At 41.3% G+C, this 17,207-nt stretch overlaps 1 protein-coding gene across 1 annotated transcript in view; it reads left to right on the forward strand.

Moving 5' to 3' along the window:
- Positions 1 to 4,446: 4,446 nt before the first annotated feature.
- The window catches only part of PSMB7 (proteasome 20S subunit beta 7), a 56,391-nt gene continuing 43,630 nt past the window's right edge, over positions 4,447 to 17,207 (forward strand). The window contains exons 1-5 of the mRNA XM_065928478.1: positions 4,447 to 4,583; positions 5,024 to 5,117; positions 5,893 to 5,990; positions 7,189 to 7,329; positions 12,843 to 12,958. Of these exons, the coding sequence (XP_065784550.1) occupies positions 4,522 to 4,583; positions 5,024 to 5,117; positions 5,893 to 5,990; positions 7,189 to 7,329; positions 12,843 to 12,958 (511 nt within the window). The 5' untranslated portion in view covers positions 4,447 to 4,521. The remainder of the gene's footprint in view (positions 4,584 to 5,023; positions 5,118 to 5,892; positions 5,991 to 7,188; positions 7,330 to 12,842; positions 12,959 to 17,207) is intronic.

Below are 17,207 nucleotides of genomic sequence, written 5' to 3' on the forward strand. Positions count from 1 at the left end.
AGACCAGCCTCCAATCACACGGCTGGGAACGAGCTGAGCTTGGCTTGCTTTTGTTCTAGCAAAACCCTGAGGGAAGCTTGGGTTCCAGCTGGACTGTAATTGCCAAGGGTCAGGGAAGCGGTGTTGTGTCTGGTCTGGGGCTGGGAGGCATGTGGTTCAAACTGTGGCTCTATACTTAGCTGTGTGCCACTTATCATCTTGAGCCCACGACTTCACTTCTCTGGGTTCTCAGTTTGCTCACCTGTAAAGTGGGGCAGTGATGCCTGGCCCTTAGGGACTGCCAGCTCCCAGAAGGCAGGCACTGTGTCTGTCTCTGGATCATCTCTTTCCTGTGTTGGCATATTCTAGGATGACCATGAGACCTGGTACACAAAGTGGTTAGAACAGGTCGTGGGAGGCACACAGGGAATGTTGGCTGTTACTATATTGTTTGGGAACAGGCACAGAGAGTCTGATGGCTTCCCTGAGGTCACACAGCCAAATCCAGAGCAGAAGTGGTAGCTCTACTAGTCAGTCAGGTTTGGTGGCACTGCCAGGGATTAAGCTGGGACTGTGTCCAGGCCCAGGTTCAGGACTGGGCTGTGCCCCAGGGCGCAGCAGTCATACTGGACAGGGAGGCTGGCGCAGGGTCTCTGGGTGCCAGGGATCTCTCTAGAACTGCCCTCCCCACGGCCCTGCCCCAGGCGGAGTGGAGTTTTCAGGGCCTAGGGCTGGCTGTCTCAGGGGCCGGTGCAGGCTGCCTGGAGGCTCTCTGTCGCCCTCTGCTGGGTTCCGGCTGCCTCTGCTGAGCCACTTCCAGAAGACGGAAGACAATGCAACCTCTTCAGCTCGTCTGGGTGTGAAAACCATACCAAAGAGACCCAGTTAGGAAGAGAAATGCCCCAGGACAAACTGAGATCACAGGTCATTTCCACATCCTTCCCAGGCTCCTCCAGCTCCCGCTCGACCCCAGGGCTGGACACAGATGCCCCGCCACCATTCTCGGGGGGGTGGGGGTAGGGGCTCTGCTTCTTCTTGCTGCAGCCGTGGCAGCCTCATCACTGTTTCCTGAAAACAAAGCGTGCCGGGGCTTTCGTTTGGTTCTGTGTGTCGCATACCCCAGGCCTTCACTCGCGTGTCTGTCCCTCCTGCCTTCTCACCCCACGAGCTCCTGCTCTGTCCTTCTGAGCCTCTTGGCTTCCGCAGCATCCGTCCTCCACCCAACCCTTAGCACAGCGGGCTGTGAGTCTCTCTGGGGCCGTCTCTCCTCCCTTGGACAGTGAACTCGTGAGGTGTGTTCGTTTCCTAGGACTGCTGTAACAGTACCACAAACTGGGTGGCTTACATAACAGATAAAACAGAAAGGCATTGTCAGGAATTCCCTGGTGGTCCAGCAGTTAGGACTCAGACTCTCACTGTGAGGACCCAGGTTAAACCCCTGGTTGGGGAGCTAAGATCCTGCAAGCCACAGGTGTGGCCAAAAAAAGAAAAGAAAAAGAAAAAGAAAAAAAAGAAACTTATTGTCTCACAGTTTTGAAGGCTACAAGTCTGAGTCTGAAAGTAAGGTACTGGCAAGGTATGGTCCTTCTGATGGCCATTCCAGGCCTCTTACATAGCTTCTGGTGGTTTTCATGCTCACATGGCGTTCTCCATGTTTGAAGGCCTGTCTCTAAATTGCCCCTTTGAAAAGGACTTCAGTCCTAGATTAAGATCTACTCCAATGACCTCATTTTTACTTGACTACCTCCTATCTCCAAATAAGATCACATTCTGATGTACTGGGATTTGAGACATCAGTGTGTCAATTTTGGAGAGAGGAAACAATTCAATCCATAATAAGAAGGAGAGGAACTCCATTGGATTCCTTTGTGTTCATTATCACAGGGCTGAGTCCAGAGCAGGTGTGAGAGAGTGTGACGAACATTGTGAAAGTGGTCCTAAATTCTATTACTATTTCTACTTACTGACCCTATGGCATCTGGGGCATGTTGAATTATGACCTGTCCTATCCAGGTCTTATGGAGTGAGCCTCTCTCATCAGGAGGGGGACATCTCTAGAACAAAGCCTGTCCTTTTACTTTTCACATTCAACAAAGCAGAAACTTGGTGAGCCAGGAGATACTCATGCTTTTTCATCAGTAGATTCCCATGGAGGCAGGTGAGTGAGGCTTCATTTTCCTCTGTTCTTGTTCAGTCACTAAGTCGTGACTCTTTGTGACCCCATGGACTGTAGCATGCCAGGCTTCCCTGTCCTTCACTGTCTCCTGGAGTTTGCTCAAACTCATGTCCACTGAGTCGGTGATGCCATCCAACCATCTTATCCTCTGTCGTTCCCTTCTCCTCCTGCCCTCAATCTTTCCCAGCATCAAGGTCTTTTTCACTGAGTTGGCTCTTTGCATCAGGTGGCCAAAGTATTGGAGCTTCAGCTTCACCATCAGTCCTTCCAGTGAATATTCAGGGTTGTTTTCCTTTAGGATTGACTGGTTTGATCTCCTTGCAGTCCAAGGGACTTTTAAGGGTCTTCTCTAGCACCACAATTTGAAAGCACTCGTCCTTCTTTATGGTCCACCTCGCACATCTGTACATGACTACTGGAAAAACCAACTTTGACTATACAGACCTTATTGGCAAAGTGATGTCTGTGCTTTTTAATATGCTGTCTAGGTTTGTCATTTTCCTAATGTCACACAAAAGACCCAGAGAAGTAATAAAAAGGAACTTAACCTTTGACAAATATTTATTGAACATATAGTTGTGATAGGCATGGTTCTGGGTGACTGAGATGCCATTCATTCATTTATTCATTCCTAGAAACAAGCTTTACACATAGTAGGTGCTGAGTGAATAATTTAATTACATAGTTGAATCATTTAAATATTTGCTGAATGAATAAATTAATTCATCTCACAATTATTGGGGCTGTGATCTATTTCTATGTAAACTTGAGCAAGTTACTTTACTTTAATGAATCTTAATTTCCATCAATAAAATGAGTTGAATTACATAGCTACTTTTGAGGCTTGTTGGCAGGGTGAAATGTATGTGTTAACAAAGATAGCAATTTATGGAGAAGTTGCTACATGCCAGGATAAATGCTCTCTATGTACAGCTTTCAATTTTCACAGGAGCTTTTTAAAAACTGAAATAATATCAACATAACAAAAATGTCACCATTTTAAAATGTGCAGCACAGTGGCTTTCATAATTCACAATGTTGTGTGACCGTTACAAGTATCTATTTTCAGAACATTGTCACCATCCCAAAAGAGACTCAGCATCCATCAGACAGTCACTCCCATTTTCTCCTCCTGCATCATCTCCTTGTGCTTATGCTCGGTCGTGTCGGACTCTGCGATCCCAGGGAGTGTAGCCTGCCAGGCTCCTCTGTCCATGGGGTTTTTCAGGCAAGAATACAGGAGTGGGTTGCCATTTCCTTCTCCAGGGGCTCTCCTCCACCCAGGGATCGAACCCGAGTCTCCTGTGTCTCCTGAATAGACAGATTCTTTACCACCGAGCCACCTGGGGAGCCCCACCCCATCTCCCAGTGACCACTAACCTACTTCCTGGCTGTATAAATTTGTCTAGTGAGGACGTTTCATAGCAATGGAACCCATTATATGTGGCTTTTTGTGCCTGGCTTTTTTCATTTAGTACCATGTTTTCTCAGTTCATCTCTGTTGTAGCCTGTGTCAATGCTTCATTCCTTTTAACGGATGAATAATATTCTGTTGCACTGATGTACCCATTTTGCTTATCCATTCATCAAGTTGATGGACATTTGGATTGTTTCCATTATTTGACTATTATGAATAATGCTGCTATAAACATTTGTGTACAAGTTTTTGTGAACATCTGTTTCCAATTCTCTTGGATATATACCTAAGAGACAATTGCTAGGTCTATGTTTAATTCTGTGTGGGGGGGTGGGGGGGAAACTGCCAAATTGTTTTCTGGACAGCTGCACCAGGCACATATGAGGGTTCCAGTTTTTCCTCATCCCTGTCAACACTTGTTATTTTCTGTCTTTCTGATTATTGACATCTTAGTGGGTGTGCAATGGTATCGCACTGTGATTTCTAATGACTAATGATGTTAAGCAGTTTTTTTTTTTTTTCCCCAGGCTTCTTTTTTATTTCACAGTAGCCTTTTGAGGCAGCTGTTTTCCCCATTTGGCAGCAGAGGAAACAAATTCAGAGTTGCAAGGAGGCGGTGGGGCTGTGCCTAGAAATTGGATGAGCTTATCTCTGAATCCCCATGTAGTCGAATTTGCAGTAGACACCGCAGGATGCCGGGTTTGTGGCGTGACCACCTTAGATAAAAAGTCCTTTCCCCCTACTCCGGAAGTCAGTTTCTCCTCCACTCCACTTGAGGCACTCTACTCCAAACATCTCCAGGCTCCTCTAGGAGCCCGTTACTCTAAGATCAATCGCTCAAGCCCGGAGTTTGCTCCGCCAGTGCAGCCCTAGCTCGCCGGTGGCGCCGGAAGTGGTTTTTTCATTTTCTTGGCTCCCGCCCCCGGCCTGGAAGTACTTTTTCGGGAAGATGGCGGCTGTGTCAGTGTATGAGGCACCAGTTGGAGGTTTCTCTTTCGATAACTGCCGAAGGTGTGGCCTTGCCCGGGGCCGGGTTCAGGGCGGAAGTCGGAGTGCGGTGTCGGGGTCGCAGCTGGGCTGCGGTCTGGGCCAGGACGTCCCAAAGAAGGGTGGACAGAGGGGGCCCGCGGCTCGCGGCCCCTGTGACTCAGGGGAATCTGGGCCTGAGCGTGGCTTTCTCCTGAGGCCGGGTCCGCTCGTCCACTTTCCCAGGGCACCGGGACACCCTCCATCTCCGTCTCCTTAGCGTGGTGCGGGTCCTCTCAGACGCTCTATTCGCATGAAAACGGGACAGTCGTCCTCTTTTGGGGAGGAACCAGTCAACATATGGGCGTGAAAGCAAATGCTAGTTGTTTTTCCTTTTTCTGAGTTCCCTATTAAGATACTCTTCCTGCCAGTGCGGCACAATGTGGCCTTGGCCTTCAATGCTTTATTCTCTCATTTGCTCTCAGAAATGCCGTCTTGGAAGCCGATTTTGCAAAGAAAGGGTACAAGCTTCCCACGGCCCGGAAAACTGGGACGACCATCGCAGGTGTGGTCTATAAGGTAAGCCGGAGCTGGCTGAGAGCAGGAGGAAGCAGGCCACCTGGTCTCTTTTACTTCTCTGGGCTGTGTGAGGAAAGACACATCTTACAGCGTACTACATCAAGAAGAGGTCTTTTAGGAGAGACTGTGTGTGTCAGTTTTTTGTGCACTTATCGACAGTTTATTTCTTACCTCGCTTTGCAGTTTTCGATAGGAAGCCAGTTTTCTGTCTTAACGTTACTACTTGATGAAACAGAATGATGTACTGGGAGAAAACGGGGTTTGTTTAACCGTTTAGCTTTTTTTTTTGTTGCTTCTCACTTACAGGTCATTTTCATTCTCACAACCACACTTTCCCGTCCAGGTGGACATAATAACTCCTGATCTAAATTGTTGTAAGGGTCAAAAGAGATAACTGGTTGTTGTCGTTGTGAGAGGTTTAGAGCGACATCTTTAAAAAAGAAATGGACAGACCTGGCTAATTTAATGGAAGGATTTCTGCGTCTTAATCCAGACTTTTTTCATATTGGCTCTGTGATCTGTAAGGAATTTACTAAATCTCTGAGCCTCATTTAAAAACAGGAGTGATATTTCCCACTGTCTACTGAGGGTTCAGCCAGTAATGTTTATTAATAAGCCTTTTCTTGAATGCTGAAAGTATAGCACAATATTTAGTGGGTGGGGGAGTGGTTCGGGGAACAGGGTGTGGTCACTATTTTTTTTTTTTTTTTTAACTGAACTAGAGTTCTGTTTATATATGTGAAGTTGTTTAAAGGTACTTATTTTTTAAAAACAGGATGGCATAGTTCTTGGAGCAGATACAAGGGCAACTGAAGGGATGGTTGTTGCTGACAAGAACTGTTCAAAAATACACTTCATATCTCCTAACATTTAGTAAGTATTGATTAGTTCAAATAACTCATTTTTAAACATATCAGGGGTAAAATTGCATTTACTGTTTCTCAATAAACCCTGTTGTTCAGTCTGTATTTTCTTTCTGTCTCCTTTAAATGGCATTTCCATCGACATAAAGTAGCTATCCTCCAGTCCTCTTTTTGCTTTAGTTCAGTTTTGACCCAGTTCTGCCTTTTGTGTGCATTTTGAATCCAATCCCTCCTATCCTTCTACTGAGGCGTTGGTTTGAATTCTTTTTTCTCAGCTGGACTATTGCAGTTGTCATTTAAATGGTCCCTCTGCTTTTGGTCTTTTCTTTATCTCTATTGTTCACTTTTCTGGTATGTTGGGTTTTGTAAAACACAGATCTCATAGATCTCCCTTTCCTCTTTAAAATTTTTTCAAGAGATTTTTCACATTTCCACACTGCTTTCAGGATAAAATTGAAACTCTAGTATGATATTTAAAGTCATGTACAATTTCACAAAAAGATTATCTTTTCATCCTATTTAGCTGATGTCACCCTATGTTCCAGTTGTACCTGGACTGTCTCTGTCTCCTTCATGTCCCTGTTCCTCTCATGTCCAAGCTGTTTCACCCTTGCTTTTGGAGCCCCTCTGCTTAGAAATGCCCTTTCTTCTCTGTTTGTATAATGTTTTTATTCTTTGCTTCCAAATCCAGCTCAAATGAAACCTCGAAGATCAGAGTGAATTGCTCTTTCCTCCAATTTCCTGTAGCATTTTCTACCTGTGCTACTATATTGTAGTATATGTCTCTTATACTCACCTTTGAAATCAAGTGTTATTACTGTGTCGTATTTTCTTTATCCTCAGCACTTAGGAATGACTGGTACCTAGTAGTAGATACTTGGTAGATGTAAATTGCAAGACTTTTAACATTTCCTTGCTCTTCTGTACAACTTGAGTGTTTTCTCGGATCATGAAATGCACACTCTGTTACAAACATAGAAACTAATGATTTGCAAGGTTCCGTTGCACTTCAGAAATATATTTACATGTAATTAGATGTGCATTCTTAATTTTATGTTTACTTAAGATTGGTTACGAGTAGTTACAGTGCATGTATACTCAAAAACATCTCTCTCCCTCACCTTTGTGGATGTTTTCCAAGAAGCTTCACTTCTAATTGAGCCCTTTGGTAATTAAATTTCAGCTACACTTCTAATTGTATTTTTTAGTTGTTGTGGTGCTGGGACAGCTGCGGACACAGACATGACAACCCAGCTTATTTCTTCCAACTTGGAGCTCCACTCCCTTTCCACTGGCCGCCTTCCCAGAGTTGTGACGGCTAATCGGATGCTGAAGCAGATGCTTTTCAGGTGAGGTTTCAGGATGGGGATTTCTATAGCATCTTTCTCTCATGTCTTGGATTTTCAGCCAAGGGAACCCTGGAAGCTAGAGAAAAAGCATTCAGAAATACACATTTAATCCAGAAATCAGTTGTTACTGAAAAGCTACTTTAATTTCATAAGGCTTTTGATAATGTATTTGGATTTATGGGGTCTGTTTTTTTTTCCCCATAAATGAATCACATGTGATCAATTGAGTAATTTCCTGAAGCTTAGGGTATTTCTAGATACAAAAACCTTTTTTGTTCTTAGTTAGAAAGTTAGAGCTGGAAGTGGAAGGAACCTTTAAGTTCATCTTGTGAACACGCACAAATGATTGTTTCCTCTCCCTCTTTTAGGGGCAAGATAACAATGAAATGAAAAGTGATAATTTGTAGTTGGCTGTGAGTCGGTATAATAGTGTTAATATCAACCAACATTTATTTGTTTGTGCTAGGCTGTGTGCTAAGTGCTTTATGCATGATCTCACTTTATCATTTTAGCCTTGCGATGGGGCTGTTAACATCTCTAATTATAAGTGAACAAACTGAGGTTTTAAAGAGGTGCAGTCATTTGCCTGCCCTTACCTTTACTCCCTGCTGACTCCCACAGAGAGTTCCTCTTAGTGGTTTTGTTTCTCTTTCGTCCTTAATGGTCACACCATCACTTGGTGTTTGTATAGGTCTTAACAGTTTTCATATTTTAAGTTCATTTTTCTTTTCTTTTTTTTTTTTAAATTTATTTATTTGGCTGCACTGGGCCTTAGTTGCGGCATATGGGATTTAGTTCCCTGACCAGGGATTGAACCCAGGTCCCCTGCATTGGGAGCATGGAGTCTTAGCCACTGGACCACCAGGGAAGTCCCTTTAAGTCCATTTTTCATTTGCTCATAAAGAGAAGAGAGGCAGTGTGGTATAGTGGAAATAGCCTAGGCATTTAATCCTGAGTTGTAACAACTGGTTTCTCCTTTTGTGACTGCCTTACCTTTAACAAATTCTCTCCTCTTTGCTGCTTTATAGAATGGACACCATGGTATCTTTTTAAAATTTTTTTGAAAAGTTGATCAGAGGCCTTTATTTTGGTCCTCATCATTCATTAAGCAACCTACACAAGACATTTTCTTTTTCTCTGCCCCAACTGGTAGCAGCTGCAGCCAGTCCTATGAGAGTTAAAAGGGGAGCAGGAACAGAGAGCAAAGATTCTAAGCTCACAGGCCATATTCAGCTTATAGAGAAATTTCATTTGGGTCACAGAGTGTATTTAAAAAGTAGTGGCAAATAATTATAAGTTGGAAGCTTTGAATTTAAAATATGGATTTCCAGCCTTTTTTTTTGATAAAAACTCATATAAAGTGGGCTATAATCTGGGACTCAGTGGCTTTTGTTGCCTTTGGAAGTGAGAGCATGTGTTCTGGTGTGGCAGTCCTTGTGGTTCACTTCCCTGTTTCCTGTCTGCCTGTGCCTTCCCGTGAACTTGCAGGTTTTCATCTTCATGGCCCTGGGCCCTCGGTAGGTGGATATGAGGTTTAACGTAGCTATGCGGCAAGGCCAGTGGAATAATTTCCCCTTTGCACAGTGGAAGATACCAGGGTTTATGAGTCATATGGCAGGAAGCCTAGTCATACTTATCCAGTTCCTACCCTGACTGTACTGAGTCTTTATGTCGGCAATTTCCATTTATTTATGTATGTAATCATCATCCTAATACTAGAGAATTATCACCTATCAGATTCTTCCAGGACAGTGTGAGAGCTTGTTAAAGTACTGTTGTCAGGATAACTGGACACTTGTGATTTGATTTTAAATGCAAAGCTCCCTCTCGTGGTTTGTGTGGTGCATTACATTTAAAACAATTTTTACGCTTGTAAAATTGCAGTAAATAGCCTATTTCAAGATTGCTTGCAATGTCTTTTAAAGCATTTAGCTAAATCTAGCAGATGTTTCTGTTGATCTCTTTAGAATGTTTCAGAAATTCTAAAATCTCTTGTTTCAGTATTTTATCTTTTGGTTAACATACTGTAACATACTGTGTAAAAGTTGAATTTTATCAAAGTTTTGAGAAGAAAACTTAAAAATTTATGCCAGGATCATTATGGTTCTGTCTTTTGACATTTTTGTTAGTTACATAAAGTGAGTCACTAGCATAAGGGGAAAAAGGCGTAGATTTTGACGTTAGAACTTTGCTTCAGATCTTGTCTACATTGTATGACATTAGCCTGTTCACTCTTCTTAGCCTCAGTTTCTACCTCAATAAAATGTGGATTAAAAAAAAAAAAATAAAATGTGGATAACAGTTCTGTTTCTCTAACTTTTGGGAGGAAATGAATAAAGAACCAAGCTTATGCAGTGCCTTGTACAGGGCCTGATACACAGTTAGATACTCATTCAGAGGCTGAAATAGAGTACAGGGTGTACTTATTGCTATTTTTTTTCCTCCTAAATAATCCATTTTCTTGTATGTGAATCAGTGAGAAAAGAGGGTTTGATAAACAGAAGTGAGCATCTTTTTCCTTATTTAAACAGTATTTTGATTTTTCTTCTTTGACTAGATGTAGAAGATGTAAATGATGCTTATTCCTTCTGAACATGGAACCTTCTTATTGAGTCTATCAGAAATGTTTGATATACTAGTCTATATTCTGGAAACTATTTGAATATGCAGAGGCTTTAAAAATTTATTTTATTATATTGTACTTTTTTCCCCCCTTAACAAAAGATATGTGTATTCATTGTAGAAAATTTTGAAAATACTGAAAAGCCCAAAGAAAAAATTGAAACTTTGCCGTTTAGGGAGAATCACATTTTGGCTTTGTATATACATTGATACTTCTAATCTTTTTATTTGTTTGTCCATTCATTTGATCCTTCCTTCTGCCTTTCTTTCCATAAGTGCATGTTCACAGTAAAAAAACTAATATATGTTTAGATAGATAAAAAAATATAGAAATTATCTGAATTTCTACCACCCATAAGCAGTTGATGCTAACTGGTTAATGTACACTCTTTGGGGTTTTTCCTGTGTTTAATAATACATGTTTTGTTCTATAAGAATGGGATGCTAGTTGTGCTTTCTATCTATAGGTTATATTAGGTAATATAACCTAATTTTTTCACCTACCAGTGCATCTTGAGTAGTTTCCATGTTGGAATATTTCAAAAAGAAAATAATCTCTTTTTATAAGTTATTATAAAAGTAGTCATTATAAAAATTCAGACACTACAGAAATGTGACAGGAAGGAAGTAGATTTCAACTGACATTCTGCCACTGAAGCACATGTAGTATGAAACTTTGAGATCTGTTTTTTGAGACCTTTTATACTCTGCATGTATACATACTCTTATATGTGTTTGCAAAAGTGGAATACTGCTCTGTGTTGTTTTGTAACTGACCTTGTTCACATAATAGTGTATTGTGGTATTGTTCCTACCAGTAGATGAGCTAGCCCAGCATCTAGGGATTTTACCTTGAGCCTGTGGAGGAGTTCTATAGATCTGTAACTCTCCTGAAAGAGTGAAAAATTTGTGTGTGTACACTTGTTATGGGCGAGGATTCTACAGTTTTAATCACTCTTTTAGAAGGGTCTGTGCCCCATAAAAATTTAAGAGCCATTGATCAACATCTTAATTTTTGTTGGCTTACAGTAATCTATATTATTAACCCGTTTTTAAAAAGTAGCAATATTGCTTGTTTTAAGATGTTTAATTATAAGGTATTCTGTGGATCCTTTGGAGTGTAGAATCTTTAGGTGCTTGTGTTATTAACTCTTTAGGCTATATTCTAAAATAAATTCCTAGAAGTGGAATTGCTGGGTCAAAGATAGGAACATTTAACATTTTAATACATATTGCCAAAATTGTAGCCGAGAAAGATTGTTCTGAGTTGTACTACCATCAGTTGTTTATGAAAAACGTGGCCTGATTTTTAATGATTGTGTAGTGTTCTGTTGTATAGCTAGCTATATTAGTTTAGGTAATTCTGACTGTTTCCACTTTTCTAGCATGATAAACAGTTACTGCAGTAAACATTCTTATGATTCATTTCTGCATATTTGTCCTTTTATATCTTTAGAATTAGATTCCTGGAAATAGAATTTCTGGTTCAATTTTTAGGGATATCATTGACTTGCCAAAATAGCTTAGACTCTTTTAAAGGCATGAAGCAGATTATGTTTTAGCTTGGAAGGGAACTAGCTGGTTATTATTGACTTTAACTAAACAGTCTGTTTGGCAGGATATTTATATATATATATATAGGATATATATAGTGGATCAAGTACTGGGCTGGGGTGGGAGTAGTGGGTCTAGTGATTCTCTGGCTTCTCACCCCAGAGTTCTTAGATCTACTCTTGAACCTGCTGCCAGCTCATGTGGCTTAGGACCATTTTTTTCCCCTGTCTGGGCCTCTCTTCTCTTGAGACTGCTTCTAAAATCCTTCCCTGCTCTTTATTTTTTCACTTATAAATGGAAGATTTGAAGTAATCAGTTGGTAATCCAGGGACGCAGGAAGTATTGGACTTGACCTAGAGCACTTCCTGATGGGTAACTGTGTCTCAGACAATAAAAAATTAGGACTTTGGCTTTTGTGTTAATTTATTTGTATCAATTTTAATGATTGTATCATCAGGCAAATTCAGCATGTTTTAGTGTCATTTTTCTTCCCAAAGAGCTAAAGGCTTACATTGGAGAACTTTAAATCCAGCATGTTTGTCCAATATAGCAGTTCTAATGGTAAAAAAAATTGAACTATATATAGAGAAAGAAATCTATAGAAGTGTAAAACCAACCAAGTAGAGAGTCCAAAGGAGCAAATATGTGCAGAATTAAACAGCTGGGGTCAGGTGGAAAATGTCTCTCCCACGTTCCTGAGAGAGATGACTTTAAATTGTGGACAGTAGCAATGGGCTTATAAACTGTCATGGAGTTATTTCATGGTTCACTTCCCTGCATAATGAAATACTTTTTTCTTTTACTCAGTATGAGCTCTTAGCTGCCATAATTTTGTGTATTTATTCAAGGGAAAGGTATTTTGACACAAGTCATTTTCCTCTAGTGAAGTTGATAACTTAAACAATTCAGTTTAGTGACAATTCACCATTGACTTGGAAGGGAGCTTATTTGCTAATCACAGAGAGGTCTGATGGGAGGGGTGTTGGTGATCTTCGGAGTAAGCCACGCTTGACTCTGAGACTTCCTAATGTCTTTGGGCTGGTTTTTCTTTTCTACAATAAGAATTGTAGTGTCTTCTTTTGAAGGGGACTGGGAGGCAGAGATGACGTAATGCACATGGAGTGCTTCCTACAATGTACAGTTTTTTTTGACTGATAGATGTTCAAGTATGTTTGCTCCCTTCCCTGTTTTTTCCCCATCAGAACAGTAGCTATTTAACGAAACGATAGTAGTGAAAGAGAGACTTTTTGTTGTCTGACTTCCCATACAGCTTTTGAATAAGTTATAGTGATGCAATGTAGACTCATTTTTTTTCTTATGCATGCTCTGATCCCCAGGTATCAAGGTTACATTGGTGCAGCCCTAGTTTTGGGGGGAGTAGATGTTACTGGACCTCACCTCTACAGCATCTATCCTCATGGATCAACTGATAAGTTGCCTTATGTCACCATGGGTGAGTGTAATGTTTCTCTAATGTTTCAGAATCCTCTTATTTACCAAAGTAGTCTCTAAAAGAGCTGGTTTATTTCCTGATAGAGGAGGCAGCACAGTGTGCTTTGATTCCTTCTACAAATATCTGTTGAGTTCCTCCTGGAGATTAGGCCTGTTTTGTGTGCTTGGGATATAGCAGTGAACAAAATTTAGACCAAATGTCTTGCCTTCAAGGAGGTTATATTTTAGTGGGGGTGGACAGACAGTAACAACAGCTTTATGTTAGAAAGTGGTAAATACCAGGAGAAAAAAACATAATGTAAGTGATATTATACCACAGTTATGCAAGATACTACCTTTGGGGGAAACTGAGTTAACCGTGTACAAAAACTTGGTTTATTATTTCTCTCATCTGCCTGTGAATTGACAATTATCTCAAAACAGAAAGTTAAAAAAAAATTAATGCAGTATAAGGGGACTTGAGAGTGTTGGGGTGGAAGCCAGATAGTAGTGTTAAACCGGAAGGTTACATAGGTTCGTGAAGGTGAGGTTTGAGTGAAAGGGGCTTCCAGGCGGAAGGAGGGCTGGACTGGAGGCCTCACTGGGGGAACAGGCGTGGTACATGCAGAGATTTTTTTAAGTGACCAGAGTCTCTGTTTGCCATTTAATCTCTGAGGGATCCTGGACATTTAGGGTTCCTCTCTGAACCTTGATTTCCTCACTCTGAAATGGTGTCAGTAATACCTACCATGTGTACCAGGTTATGATGATTAAAAACAATGTATATAAACCATCTGACCCAGTGCCTGGTCTATAAATAGTAGCTACACTTTTTAGGTCAACTTTGTACATTTGTATTTTAGCTCTAAATGCTAGATGAGTACATTTTTTTTAATAACTAAAAAAAAAAATGATAAAATTACTTTAGAAGAGTTGGGATTTTTGAATTTAACTCTCATGCTAAATTTCTGAGTGAAATTGCATATGTCCAGAAATTTGAACAGGCCTTGTGTAACTGGCGTTTTTCTAGATGTTGTTTACCTGTTACATTTTTTTGTCTTGGTATCTTGGCTCTGTAGAGCCAGGGATAACTGCTGCCTTGAATAGTCTGAAAATTGTTAGTGTGAGACTTTGCTATTTCATCGCATTTAATACTCAAGCCTCTTATGAGGTTTGTATACAACAGATGTTCCCTGTTTGTGAGAAGAATGATTTGCCCCCAGATACCATATGGAATAATTATTTTAAAATGAAAATACAGTAATTTTAGAATTGTTTTGAATTCTTTGTTCCATTTTATTTGTTATCTCCATCAAGAGACTGTTTTTATTTCTCCCCATCTGATGCCTTTAAATGGTAGTAAAGGTGGAATAGTCTTTTCTATTAAGTAGTTTTGTTTCTTCTTTCTTTAATTAAAAGAATTTTCACACTTGCAAGAAGGTAACAAGAATGTACAATGAATAGTCATCTATACCCTTTACTCATTTTTGTCACTTAACATTTTACCACATTATTGCTCACTCTCTGGTGCATTTTTGCTATTTGTGTGTGTGTGTGTGTGTGTGTAACCATTCGAGAGTAAATCGTGAACATTATAACCCTCTACCTCAAAATCCTTTAGAATGTTCCCTTACATCACCTTGATGACATCATCAAAATCAGAAAATTTAACATTGATACAAGGCCTTTTCATTTTTAAGATGGGAAAATTGAGTTGGTTTCTGTTGCTTTTGAACTGTAGTAATTTGTCTTAAGAGCATCATTCCGAACTTAGAAAAGGTTGTTGAAAGTGAGTAAAGCAGATTTGTGTCTGCTCATTTCATTCCTGTAAGTCCACTTTGTGCTCTGTCCTGGCCAACAGTGATCTTGCTTCCTTCCTAGTCCAGTGTGAGTCCACGGTGATGGCTCCACACTTCTGCTTAGAAATCATTACTCTCCATAGTCTGGCTTTGCTTTCATAGAAGATTAAGAAGAGCAAGATACCAGTAACATCCGATTTTAGATACACAAGTAAGTTGTTACTTTTGAGGTTCAGTGTGTTTGTTCCCATCTGTTCATTGATTTATCAACACTTTATTGAGTGCCTTCTGTGTAACAGCACTGTAGCAGGCTTCACAGAGCGGTGAATGTCTGGATCCTTGCCCTCAACATACTCTCAGTGTCATGGGGGAGATAGATGTATAAACTGACGAGGGCAGTAGGTACTGCCAGTGGAGGCCCAAGGGAGAAAGGGTCACTTCTAAACTGGAAGATTTCAGGGAGAGCGTCACTTCACTTGAGCTGAATCTTAAAAGAAGGATAAGTTACTTTCACTCATTTATTAGAAATTTATTTAGCCTCTACTATGTGCTTGGGGGGCTTCCCAGGTGGCGAAGTGGTTGAAAATCTGTCTGCCCTTGAAGGAGATGCAGGAGACATTGGTTCACTCCCTGGGTCGGAAAGATCCCGTGGAGAGGGAAATGGCCAGCCGCTCTAGTATTCTTTCTTGGGAAATCTCATGGACAGGGGAGCCTGGCGGGCCACAGTCCTTGGGGTCTCTGAGCGCCGGATGCGATTGAGCCACTGAACATGCATGTGCTGGGCACTGGGGATGTAGTGGTCAGCACAGCGCTTACCCTCAGGGGTTGTAGCCTTGGGTGTGAGACAGGAATTAGACAGCTAATCTGGTACACATTAATAGACACACGTTAATCTGAAAGAATGCATTGTGCTAAGTGCCCTGGAGGAAAAGAACAATTATAAGGGAGGATTTCTAACAGGAAGGAGTATGTGAATAATGGATGTTTGGAAAGTCCTTCTTGGACAAGTGACAGGAAAACATTTTCAAATGAAAAGTAATTTATGAACATGACAAAACATTCAAGTGCGGAAAACTATGTGAAAGTTAAGTCCCTCTTTCATAGTAACCACTGTTAAGAGTTTACTGTGTTTTTTCTCAGGAAGCATTTTATGATCCACCTTTTTATATCCTTATCATCTGTCATCTACCTGTGTATTCCTATTAAAAAAAAACATTGCTGAAGTCATGCTGTAAATATTGTTCCATTCCTATTAACTTGTTTCAAAGAAAATGTTGTATCAATGCCTCTAGATCAATATCAAATCTATAATAGCACTGTCCTAGAATTGTACTGTATGTCTGTACCAGGACTTAAGTGACCATTTGTCCTGTTGATGACTATGTGTCGTGGTGAACTTGTATAAATACATCTGATAAATTCCCAGTAATGGAGTTTCTGGGTGGGCACGTGTATTGCTCAGAATTCTCTGTTGAAAGCATTAGAATCACCGGATGATTTAGGAAAGGAGGAATTTCTTTCTTTCTTTCTTTTTTTTTTTTTAAACGATAGTAGATGACTCACAGAATAGCTGGGACGGCAAGAACTGGGTTTGGGGCTGAGAACAGTATCAGAAAGAATGCTGCCGCATGGGCCATTGTAAGCAAAGGTAGGATGCTGCAAGACAGCTTTGCTGGCCTGGCTGGCGCAGGCCTGGCTCACTCCTCACTCTGCTGCCCCGGCTGCCTTGTCCAGAACTGAGGCTTCCTGCCATCTCATTCACTGTCAGAGAGCTCCTTCCAGGAAAGGGTGGGTGCTAGATTGCTGATGGTGGGTAAAGTTCAGTCATCTGTTCTTGAAGTGGTGGGGCCCCCTAGACACAGGAAGTATAGCTGGGCAGCCCGTAAAAGTGACAGATGACTGTACAGTGCATCTTACATTTTGAGAGCTGTTGCCAAACTGCCCTCCAAAAAGATTGCACTAATTTGTATTCCACCAGGAGAATGTGAGAATGCCTTTCTCTTATAAGCTTTCCTACTTTGGGTCTTCTTGCCAGTCTGGTAGGTGAAAGATGGGGAAAAGTAGCTCTTAAACTGAGACCTGAATGGTCAGTAGGAATTAGCCAGGAATTTGCCACCCTGCTCCCTACCTGCCAGAGAAAGATTTTTCAGGCCTTGTGGTGCACAAGGGATCAGTATGGTCAAAGGCCAGAGTTTAGCTGGATGGGTGAAGTGAGTGCAGTGGGTGAGTGGAGTGCTCCATGCGGGGGGCACAGCAGAAGCAAAGACAGGGAGGGATGAGGATGTCTGGGCTTTCAGGAGGGTGGAGGAGAGTCCCATCGTACAGGCTGAGTTGTCTGTGTCGTGGACGTCCCTGTTTTCAAGCAGGGGATGATAGGATAAGATTCCTCATTGGAGCAGGCTGACAGCTGTGGGAAGGAGGATTGGCATGAAGAAGTCTGGAGGCTGAGAGGGAGGTCACATCTGGCCGGAA

The sequence above is a fragment of the Muntiacus reevesi genome, chromosome 3, assembly GCF_963930625.1.
Source record: "Muntiacus reevesi chromosome 3, mMunRee1.1, whole genome shotgun sequence".
Lineage (NCBI taxonomy): Eukaryota > Metazoa > Chordata > Mammalia > Artiodactyla > Cervidae > Muntiacus > Muntiacus reevesi.